At 42.0% G+C, this 11759-nt stretch overlaps 1 protein-coding gene across 1 annotated transcript; it reads right to left on the reverse strand.

The window, feature by feature from the left end:
* Positions 1-8313: 8313 nt before the first annotated feature.
* LOC147633390 (uncharacterized) lies at positions 8314-11474 on the reverse strand. Its single transcript, XM_086806456.1, has one exon. The coding sequence runs from the start codon at positions 11251-11253 to the stop codon at positions 8650-8652; it is 2604 nt and encodes an 867-aa protein (XP_086662582.1). The 5' UTR covers positions 11254-11474; the 3' UTR covers positions 8314-8649.
* Positions 11475-11759: the final 285 nt, after the last annotated feature.

Genomic DNA, 11759 nt, shown 5'->3' on the forward strand with positions numbered 1-11759 from the left:
TGGAGCTGAACCTCCTGCCAGTGGAGTAGCTCCAAGAACTCGTGGAGGCAACAACTCGGGGAGCTTTCAACTAAGAACTTGAAGAGGACCTCTGGGCGCTTAGGGTCATACAAGAAATCAGGCGAGTTCTCCTTTCTCTGCCGTGGCATTGCCGTCTGAGCATGCCAGCGCAGTTTTCTGGCTGTCTCGTCGATGTCGTACACGCATTCGTCGTGTGTAGGCGATTGTTGCAAGATGTGTGGGCTTAGGGCTTTTGAAGCCCATAACCTCAAGAGTCTACACTCAAGACCTGAGCCCTAATGGCGGCCTGATGCACTTGGAATAAGAGAAAAACCAGGCTGCCCCTGTGAGGAAGCCATGGAAGCTTGCATAAAAGCTTCATAATAGTGTTCTTTTTCACTTATCTCCTCTTCTTTGCTCTAATCACTTAAGTGCTCTTGTGAGGGCTTGTTGCTGATCCTATTTTTGAGTTTGAAGTGGTGGACATACACCATGAGGTATTCATGAGCCTCATTCTCATCAAGCTTCATCAACAACATCTTCAAGTGCACAAAGCTTTTTCAAAGTGTGCTTATAAGCACTAATAGTGTTGATTAACACTAATGAGGCTTCTAATCCAATAAAGGGGAGTCATTCCAAAGTGTTTCTAAATACTAAGAGTGTTCTTAAACACTAATGGTGAATCTAATCATCAATGCAAGTGTCATTAGATGCTAGATTAGTGCTTTTAAGCACTAATCATGTTTTTTAACACTAATGGTGATCTTAATCACCAAACAAAGTGTTCTTTGACTCTAATGAAGCTAATCTCCATCAAAATTAGTGGTTATGCACAAACCCTAAGTGCTAAACCATAAAATTTACCATCTTAATCTCCTTTTTTATGTAACATCCTTGGCTTGATCAAGGGTTGTTGCACTCTCATAAGCCTCTCTCTTTCTACTTAAGCCAAAATATCAAAATTTCTAGTTTTGTTGGATCAAATATCCCAAAAAAATGAAATGTAACAAGTGTAAACAAACGGGACATATCACTTCTAAATGTCCTAACAAAGAGTCAGAGGCTAACTTTGTATCAGCCTCTAACTCCTCTGAGAAATTGTTCTAAATCTCAATGTAACCTCACCTATATTCCTAACCTTGTACGCCTAATGTTATAAAGGCAACCTATGTCCAATACCACCTATTCCAATTTTCTTTCATAGTTGGTATTGAGGGGGGGGTATTAAGAGACTAAGGTTTTGTAAAAGGGGAGGAGAAGGGTGTGTGTGTGAATGGACTTATGGTCCACTAGCTCACCTATTTAAAGGTGGAGCTAGAAGGCATTTTTTGTATGGAGCAAGAAGCCTAGTTGTATTTTGAGCAACTTAATAAACAAGATATTTTCTTGTATTTTGTGAGTCTCTCTCCTCCACATAATGATCTAGCATGAGCACCACAAAATTCTATCAAAGTAGCCTCCAACAATTCCGGAGTGTGCTTCCTCTAGAACTTGCACAAATTCATCTTCACATACACACCCCTATAGAACATCATCTTTATACCCAGCTTGTATAGTTGTCCGGTTATCAGCAGTTGTTAATATGGTGTCTCTAGCTTAATAAGCCATCACATCTTATCTTTATTCAATGGTCGACCTTGCAGAAGAAAACCATAAGCAAGGTATTGTGAAATTTCATCACTTCACTTAGGCGCACCATGTCGATCTTAAATAAACACGGGTCTAAGAGATCATCATCAATTCCTATGGCAAGTTCACCATCAGGAATCCATGAAAAATGATCAACTAAGTATATGTTATGTTCCCTTTCTTATAGTAGTCATAAAGTTAAACTCCAAGAGTAGCAACCATTTTATAATCCTTTCCGTAGTGTAGGGCTTATTAACAAGATATAACAAGGCCTCGTGATCCTTCCTGTAGTCTAAGGTTATTAACAAGATATAACAAGGCCTCATGATCCACAAAAAAATATAAATTTGTTGGCTAGAAGATAATATTTGTGCTTTTTTACGGAAACCATGGCCAACCCTTCTCTTTCTATGGTAGGGGAGTTCATTTCCACCTCATTGAGCTGCCTACTAGCAAAATAAATAGAGTAGTCCAATTTGTGTTTCCCTGGTTGTGCTAGCACACATCCATTAATGGCAAAGTTTGATGCATCAATATGCACATGGAAGAGTATGTTCCAATTAGGGGATCTCAAGATTGGTGCACCACGGCCTTCTTAAGTTCATCATATTGCTAACATTATTCGGTCCATTCAAAGACTACAAGTAGTTAGATTTAATGGCCGTGTAAACTTTACATAGAATACTATGAACCTTATGTAGTACCTGACATCATGTCCCATAAACCTTTAAACTCCCTTAATTTTTGTGGGTGGTGGAAGTTCTAAAATCAACTTCACTTTGCTTTCATCTATGGAGATACCATTTTTAGACAAAATATGTCCCAATATAATACCATGCTTGACCCACAACTAGGCTTCTTGCTCCATACAAAAAATGCCTTCTAGCTCCACCTTTAAATAGGTGAGCTAGTGGACCATAAGTCCATTCACACACACACCCTTCTCCTCCCCTTTTACAAAACCTTAGTCTCTTAATATACTTTGGGTAGTGACAGCCCCACACAGAAGGTTCTCCAAGTAGGCTTATGGTGGGCTAACATTGTTTGGTGATGCGATTGAATTTGTCAAAGGTTGTGATGAGTGTGATTCATTGTACCACATAATAGAGGGGCTAGATTCCCCTCACCCTAATAATAGTGCAACACCCCTTTGAAAAATGGGTTTTGTAGGACTTGTTAGCCCCTACCACACAAAGAACCCAAGCCTGCTACATCATAGTAGCCACATATTACTTCACCAAGTGGGCAAAAGCTAGAGCTATACTAGGAAGGTTGACACTCTCATTCCAATGCTAAAATTTCATACGAGCAAGTCATTTCCAAATTTGGATGTCCTTTAGAGATTGTAAGTGACCAAGGGTCACACTTCATCAACGAGGTGATTCATCACCTTATGAAAGGCCATAAAGCACAAACAAGATATTATGTGATATTCTAACAATAACTAATAAGGCAAGTATATTGGATAGGGAGCTAAGCCCCATCTCATGATGCGATAGGCCCTCTTACAAATAATTCCCTTTAATCCCACAACAATAATTCAAGTAGATGCCTATGCAACTTCCCAAGAAATCAATCTTCCATATCCTTTGGCAGGGGACATGCCACAAGCAATGGAACTTGGATAGATTGCAAATGCACAAAGAGATCGTCAATGAACACCTCAAACCATTTTTGCAAGTAATCCTTGAAAGCTATGAAACACTATCAATTTGTTAACTACCTCAATCATCAACGACTTCAAAGACTTATTAACTTCTTATACCTCAAAGCATTTTTGCAAGTAATTCTTGAAAGCTATGAAACACTATCAATTTGTTAACTACCTCAATCAACGACTTCAAAGACTTACTAACTTCTTATGACCACACAGTAGTACAACCCTCTAGTTTAAGGTGCTCTCTATAAAGGAGACCCATAGACTTCATAATTTCTTGTTTATGAACAACATGGTTTGATCCTTTTAAAATATCCATACCGTATTCTTCCTTCATAATTTCTCATAACTCCTTTTCTTTTGCTTGTTCCATCAATTCTTTACCCTTTCTACAAGTGGAATTTTTAAAGTTGTATTTTCAAGTTTCATTTTTTATGTTAGCAACAATTCTTAAAAAAAGAAACTACAATAGAAGTACTTCCCTAATGTTTGTAGGTAGTAAACTGAATTTGAATGGCTCTCTCAAAGATTTTTCTCTCTCCAAGCCAAAAGCTTTTCCTTTCTCAAGATCCCTTTAGCGGGTGTTGTGGTGGCTAGTTAAGGGATGTGCCTAGAACTAAGAGGTCCTAGGTTCAATCCTTCATGCCAACCATGCCTGGTAGGTGATCTAGCCCTCAAGGTAGTAAACTTGACTTATACTCCTCATGCAAGGTCCTTTTTTTTAAAGTGCACTTGAAAGGTTGTTGTGTTCCCATTCTTAGCATTGCCAAAAGGGGCAAGCATTGAAGTAAGTGCAGCATTTACATGATATTTTATGAATATTTTTGTTTAGAACTAGCCGATAGAGGCAGCAATGGGCCGACCAGCACCTTCTTGACATATATAAGTAGACGTCATCATTTGCATAAGTCATATCACCTTTTGAAGAAGTTAGAAGTCAGTAGAAGCATGTAAAAGGCCAGAGGTCACCCCTTTAGAGTAGACCACTTGAAGATGTACAGACATTCATGTCACCTTTTTGTACCATAATACAAATAAAACCCTAACACCAACTCTCTCTCTCTCTCTCTCTCTCTCTCTCCTCTCCTCTCCTCTATCTTAATACAAATAAAACTCTAACACCAACTCTCTCTCTCTCTCCTCTCCTCTATCTTAATCATGTTTATTCAGCATCTTGTTCTTAATCAAGCTTAGGATTATGGATTAAGTAATAAAGCTTCCGCGCATGCAACATTGGTATCAGAGCATTCAGGGATCAGCCACTAAGCATAGTCCCAAGGAGGTACATAGATCCATTAGAAGAACGTAGCCAGGGTAGCATTCAGGGATCAGCCACTAAGCATAGTCCCAAGGAGGTACATAGTCCCAAGGAGGTACATAGATCCATTAGAAGAACGTAGCCAGGGTAGCATATGGAGTGGTCTACAACAATAGGTAAAGCTGGAGGAAGCATTCTATCGGGGTATGTACGTAGAACCACTACATCATTAGCTCTCAGATTAGTTCCAAAGGCCTAGCAAGGCACAATCAATTCTAGCAGAGCAGCTGACCCACTATTTTGTTAAGGGAAAGAGAGAGCATGCATGGGGACAATAGTGGAAAAGATGCTCAGTTCTTTAGCAAGACTTGAAAGTGGAGATCATAAGTGGAAGGTGTTCAGACAAAGTGTCGAATTCAAAGTCAAATTCAGAGTCAAAGTCAAAGTCAAAGTCAAAGTAGAAGGTCAAAGTTAGAAATCTAGGGAGGAAGGATGATAGACGGTCCACCCCATCATCAAGATTAGCAGGAGGAAATGGCACATGCACAACCGTGCGCCATGGCAAAAACCTCAGCATGAATAGTATATTTCTTGTTTAGGACAGCATGATAAGCATCATGGAGGGAATGGCTACCCAGTCGACAACCAAAGGAGTTTCCCTATAGCAGTCGACAGCAGCAAAAGGGGACCCAAGCAAGCAGTCGGCCAATCTCATTTAGTCGGCTAGCAGATGGGGCAAGCATTGAAGTAAGAGCAGCATTTACAAGATATTTTATGAATATTTTTGTCTAGAACTAGCCGACAACAGTAGCAATGGGCCGACCAGCAACTTCTTGACATATATAAGTAGAAGTCATCATTTGCATGTGTCATATCACCTTTTGAAGAAGTTAGAAGTTAGTAGAAGCATATAGAAGGCTAGAGGTCACTGAGTAGACCAAGGGCCTTGAAGATGTATAAACATTCATGTCACCTTTTTGTACCATAATACAAATAAAACCCTAACACCGACTCTCTCTCTCTTTCTCTCTCTCTCTCTCATGTATCTTAATCGTGTTCATTTAGCATCTTGTTCTTAATCAAGCTTAGGGCTATGGATCAATACAATAAAGCTTTCGCGCAAGTGTGGTAAAGACCAAGAAAGATGACAAGAGTACCGCAGTAGAAGACCAAGGACAAAGGGATACCAAAGAGGCACTAGAAACCATGTTGGATCTGCAGGTTGAGGTCAACGAAGAGGTACAATTGTTAGAGCATGCAGAGCCACAAACAATTCTAGATTCCATGTGAGTTCTCCCGAGATCATCATAGCTATCGAGGAGGTGACAGTTCACGAGATTCCCACAATTATCTCTAAATCCAATGATGAGTAGGAGAAGATAAGTACTTCAGTTTATGAGGTTTACCAGGCCAATAGAGATTCCAAAGGCAAAGGGGCCAATTCCATTGCCCACAGTTCTCGAGGAGATAGTGGTGGAGGCACCATATGGGAGATCTAATCCGCAGTCAAATTGACAGCATGGAGCAAAGGCGCATCACGTGCACGCGAGCTCCAAGTTTAGCAAGAGGAGATATCACATGCACACATTAATCCGGTAACATGTAAACATGATTATTCCTTATAGCCGCCGTAAGGACAAAGTTTGGTGGCCCTATAAGTGCCCGTAGGTGCCCACGACATGCACCAATGGTTGGGACATATTATGGGCACAATATGAACACAACTTATGACATTTTTGATGACTTTTATGGCCTGAAAGGTGAAAACCAACCTAATTACAACTTGCTATCACTTTCCTATATAAAGGTAGGTCATGGACATTCATAATCATTCAAAGATAGAGATTGCAGAGCCAAGACCAAAGACACACAGTCTAATAGTTTGGATCAGCCAAGTACATCTCCAAATCAGCGTTTTCCATTAATGCACAAAGGAGGATAGTAAGCATTAGTTCAAGCACAACATTCATAGTCTAAATCTACACTGGATCTATGACAATCATTGTAATTACTCATTCATTCACTAATGTATAGTAGGAGTAGGTTAGGTGAAGAATGTCTCCCTTCTCCTTCTCTCTACTTCTCTATGTCATGAGCATTTGATTAGCGTTAATCTCTATTGCTAGGTTGTTTCTAGGAAAAGTTATGTATCAATGCTAGGGTTTGCCTGTAAATCAACAAATTGCATTTTAGGGTTTATAAGCAAAATTAGGGTTTCCATTTTTACACTAAATCAACCTTTTTGCATTAGCTTTTTGCTCATTGTCAACATAGTATAGTACTAGAAAGTCTAGATTTCAATCTAGCATGGTTCTACGGTGCCTAGGATGCATGTAGAAGCCTAGGTTTAGGGTTTTGGGACTGATTATAGCAAAAAAAACAACAAACGTTTCTTCATGAACACCATGGAGAATATTTGGGCTTTGATAAAATGGTAAATTGAAGCTAGTTGGGCAAGGTTCGAAACAAGCATCCCAAGAAAGCGCAAAGATTTACCGACAAGCATGTAGAAGGCTAGAGGTCACCCTACTAGGTAGACCAAGGGCCTTGAAGATGTATGTATTTATGTCACCTTTTTGTACTATAATACAAATAAAACCCTGACACCAACTCTCCCTCTCTTCTCTACTCTAACACCAATGTCTTAATCATGTTCATCCACATCTTGTTTTTAATCAAGCTTAGAATTGTGGATCAATACAATGGATCAATACAATAAAGCTTCAACACATGCAACACAACACACTTCTATCTTTGATTCCAGGCATCATATAAGAGCTACACCAAAGGGGTGTTATATGTTGCCATTAATAACACATTGGGTTAGGGGCCAATTGACAAGGTGTTATATGTTGCCATTAATAACACATTTGGTTAGGGGCCAATTGACAAGGTGTTATATGTTGCCATTAATAACACATTTGGTTAGGGGCATCATATAAGAGGTACACCAAAGGGGTGTTATATGTTGGCATTAATAACACATTGGGTTACGGGCCAATTCCAGGTATCATATAAGAGGTACACCAAAGGGGTGTTATATGTCGCCATTAATAACACATTGGGTCCAATTGACAAGGTATGGTTTCCATGGTTTTTTAAAAGGAGTAGCTTCGAAGAGGAGGCCACTCTATTCTTGGCTTTTGAAATGCGATTTATTGAGCCATTTAGGTTTATGAAGAAGAAACTCATATTGGTGAACCAAGAAACTCATATTGGTGAACCAGAATCCTTTAAAAAAAAACAGCTCCACATTGCTCAACACATGCTTCCCTAAAGGACTCTCTTCCTCACAAACGAGGTGTAGAGGTTTTGGTACAGTTCACACAGAAATGCGAGCCACATGCCAAAACACAAAGTCGACTAATATATCATTGACAATCTGCACAACAGTGTGACCAACCAGCCTATGCTGGTGATGGAGTCATCTGGGCGCCCATAGTGTGTGTTCAAGGACGTCCTGAACATGTCTAGAGTGTGAACACCAGACAATCTGCATAACAGTGTGACCAACCAGCCTATGCTGGTGATGGAGTCATCTGGGCCCCCAAGCGCCCATAGTGTGCGTTCAAGGACGTCCTGAACATGTCTAGAGTGTGAACACCAGTGCTAGGCGCCACAGCTGGTACATAAACATCAATTGAATACCTTCACAAAGCCTGCACACAGTTTTAAAAGTCCATATGTGGGACAAGCACGTGCCACACGCATAGAAGTTCCCAACAAAATCACTTGACAGAAAACACAATTCTCAAGCCAAAAGGCCCACTACCAAACACAATAAAAGCTTTTATTACTAGAGGCTCCAGGAGTCAGGACAGCCAAAAAAGCTCACAAGAGGTAACAAGACCCTGGTCCCTAATGTGAAGAGCCTTACAATTAAGGACCCCTCGGTCCCAACTAAAGCTCTTTACAGACATATACCAGGCACGGATTGGAGTTGCATCTCTAAATAAGGAAATCTGCTGCCCCAAATGAGCCAAAAAGAGGGCAATTTCCACCAAAAAGAAGCAAAATGCAACAGAGGATTATATGTTTGTCACAGACTCTGTACAAGATTTGCAGCATTCATCATCCTCCACATTTGCAACAACATACCTTGACCTCATCTCTCTGAGCTTACACTAAGCTCTTTGAACCTCCTCATCACACCTTCAATGGCTACATCAAAGGCGTCCTTCTCTTCTTTCAAAGAGAAACCCGACACCGCATACACTATCCTTGGAATCATTTTAATCACAGCTTCTTGCATGGACCGCACCTTCTCTGGTGAGAGAGCATTGAGAACTTCCTCAATTTTGGTACCATTTCTCATATCCTCCTTGGAGATGAAAACTGAGTAGCTGGCTTCATCAGCTGGCAAATGCCACTTGTATTGCAAGTAGGCACTCCTATGCCAGAAGAAGACTGGGATAGACCCAGCAAGCAAGCAATCAAAAGTCGACCGGCGGGTGAAGCTATCCCCTCGGGGCTGCAGACAGAATGTAGAGTCCATAAAAAGCTCTAATGTCTTCTGGTTGTCATCACATGTTCGATTAGAGCAATCCAAGGACCGACAACTTTCTGCTTGTTGGCATTGCTCAAATAGAATGCCCCGGAAGTCATCAAGAAACCTCTTCCTCGGAGCCCCAGCAAAGGAAAACAGGCTGGTTCTCTTAAAGCTTCTAATGTGGTTCTGCCATGCCACCAAATCAGAGTCGCTTTGAGGGTGGAAATTCGTAGGATATGGCACCGCCATCTCCTTGTCATCCCAAGGGTTCCTCTCTATGAGAAGTCTTGTGATGTTCTGCATTGCTGGGTTGTAGAAGAACCCACTACCCCAATCCTCATCTTTAGACCGCCTAAAATCCCACGTGATCCTCCCAATCATCATAAAATGATCCCACCCTCCGCTTCTTTTCCAAGCTGGCTGCTCACCCAACCAACCCAACAACTGGTTGCTGACCCTATCCCGCCGTTCAGCGGAGAAACCAGACCACAGGTACCGGCCCACATCTAGCCCAGCATAATATGGCACATAGAAACCGGAGGCGAGCTCTGGCTTGTCAGTGAGACAAGGGTGCTGCAAAATGCGGTTATGGAACACCACCTCAGCTGTAAACTGGTCAGAGACATACCATGATCCCATCTGTCCAAGAGGGGAAGCATCACCGAGTGACTCTCCAAGGCCACCATTCAATAAAGTGGGGCAAACATCTAGCCATGGATTGAGAGCAGTGCAATTAGCGATGATGTCATGATTGAAAATTGGAGGCAGATCATACACATAGATATAACCGTATCCACATTCAGAGGAGCTAGTCTCTTCACTCACTTTCTGTGCAATCAATGCTTGCTCTTCCTTGACCACTGGTGAGCTCTGAGCCTCACTCTCAGAAGAAACAGCAGCTTCTTCACTTGCCTTCTCAGCAACCAATGCTTGCTCTTCCTTTACCAATGGTTCCTTTCCACCCTGCATCTCAGTAGAAGTAACAATATCACTAACCTTCTGCGGAGATAATGCTTGCTCTTCCTGCACAACTGGTTCACTCCGAGCTTCTTCTTCAGTAGCAGCTTGACTTGGCTTCTCTGCAACAACTGCTTGCTCTTCCTTCACCAATGGGTCCTTTTCAGCCTGTCTCTCTGTATAAGTAACAGTTTCACTTACCTTCTCTGTAGAGACTGCTTGCTCTTCCTGCACCACTGGTTCACTCCGAACTTCTGTATCGGTAACAGCTTCATTTACCCTCTTAACAACCAATGCTTGCTCTTCCTTCACCACTGGCTCACTTTGAGCTTTTGTCTCAATAGAGGAAGTAGTCATTGCTTCATTCTGAGCTTCTGCAGAAAACTCTGCTTCTGTTTTCACAATAGTGGCCTGCTCTTGTACATCTTTGTCCTCTATGGTGGGTGAGGATGTGTCAAGTAGTGAAGCTCTTTCCTCTAAACCGCTTGATTTATCTTCTGAATCAATGGCGGAAGCTCCATTGCTTGCTGGTTCAGCAAGAAGCTTCTCCTCAACAGAGGGCAAAAGGTAATCAGTGGATTCAGTAATGGTGGGTGTCTCTTCTGTCTTCTGGATGGAGACACTATCGCTCTCATAAGCAGATTTCTGCTCATCTAGGGACGGCACATGGCTGCTATCCCCTGTAAAGGCAACTACTGGGGGTTTGTTCTTCTTAGAGATGGGTGTCTTCTTAGAGCTGGGTTTCTTCTTAGAGCTGGGTTTCTTCCTAGTGGTGGGTTTCTTCTTAGAAGGAGAGGCTTGCTCAGCTGCTACTGCTGAGAATGTTTGGAAGAGAGGGTTCTGCTCATCTGATGAGGGGGGATCATCATACTTAGGGGTAAGGGTAAGATCATTAACATCAGATGATGATGATGATGATGTTGGCTTGCTTTTCCCAACCGGGAGAGATGAACCCTCCTGATTTTCCTGTGGTAGAAACTTGAGAGTACTTCCCACTAACAAAGCAGATGAGAATGAAGATGGAGAGGAATCAGAGGAGCTTGATGTCCTTGAAGTCCATATGGATGCGGCAGGTCCTAACCTCACAATGGCCAGAAACAGTATCTGTGCAGACAACAGAACAACAAGCAGGAGTCGAGGAGGGGGCGAAGCCCTCTGTGCAGAGTAGGCGTACCTCGACCATAGCCGCTTAATCCAGTTAGCAGAAGCAAGGCCATCAGAATGATCTGATGTGTGCTTAGGCAGGCGACCCAGCCCATTCATGGTGGCGGAAAACCCTTTTACAATAAGCTTAAAGAAGCGTGCTTAACGCCATAGCCAGAGCTCAAACTCAAATAAGCTCATTTCAATCGACTTAATGAAGAATGCAGAGCTCCATAGCGAGAGTTTGGAGATGAGAAAAAGAGCACAGAACCAATAGAAAAGCTAACAACAGAGAAAAATCAGGTATGGTGATGGAAAATGAAGAAGAAGGTGAACTATTTGAGTGTAAAAAAAGGCTCCTTTACGCCAGGTGTAGACACGAGCGTGTTCATGTCTAAGATGTACAAGGGCGTTGCGGGTACGTGGCTCTCCATGCACTAAGAGAGCGACCGCCCACCACACTCTCAAATCACCGCCACACGTCCCGTTGGATCCACGCTCGATTGTCGGTAGCCCTTGCCCTTTCCCTATCAAAACCAGTTTGGTGTCCACTTCTCCCATTTGTGTGCGCCAACCACCTAAAAAGGTCCAAGAGTGTGTGTAGCTAGCCTATAGGCTAGCTTATC

This window comes from Cibotium barometz, chromosome 12 (assembly GCF_041138505.1).
Source record: "Cibotium barometz isolate CiBa-2024 chromosome 12, ASM4113850v1, whole genome shotgun sequence".
Lineage (NCBI taxonomy): Eukaryota > Viridiplantae > Streptophyta > Polypodiopsida > Cyatheales > Cibotiaceae > Cibotium > Cibotium barometz.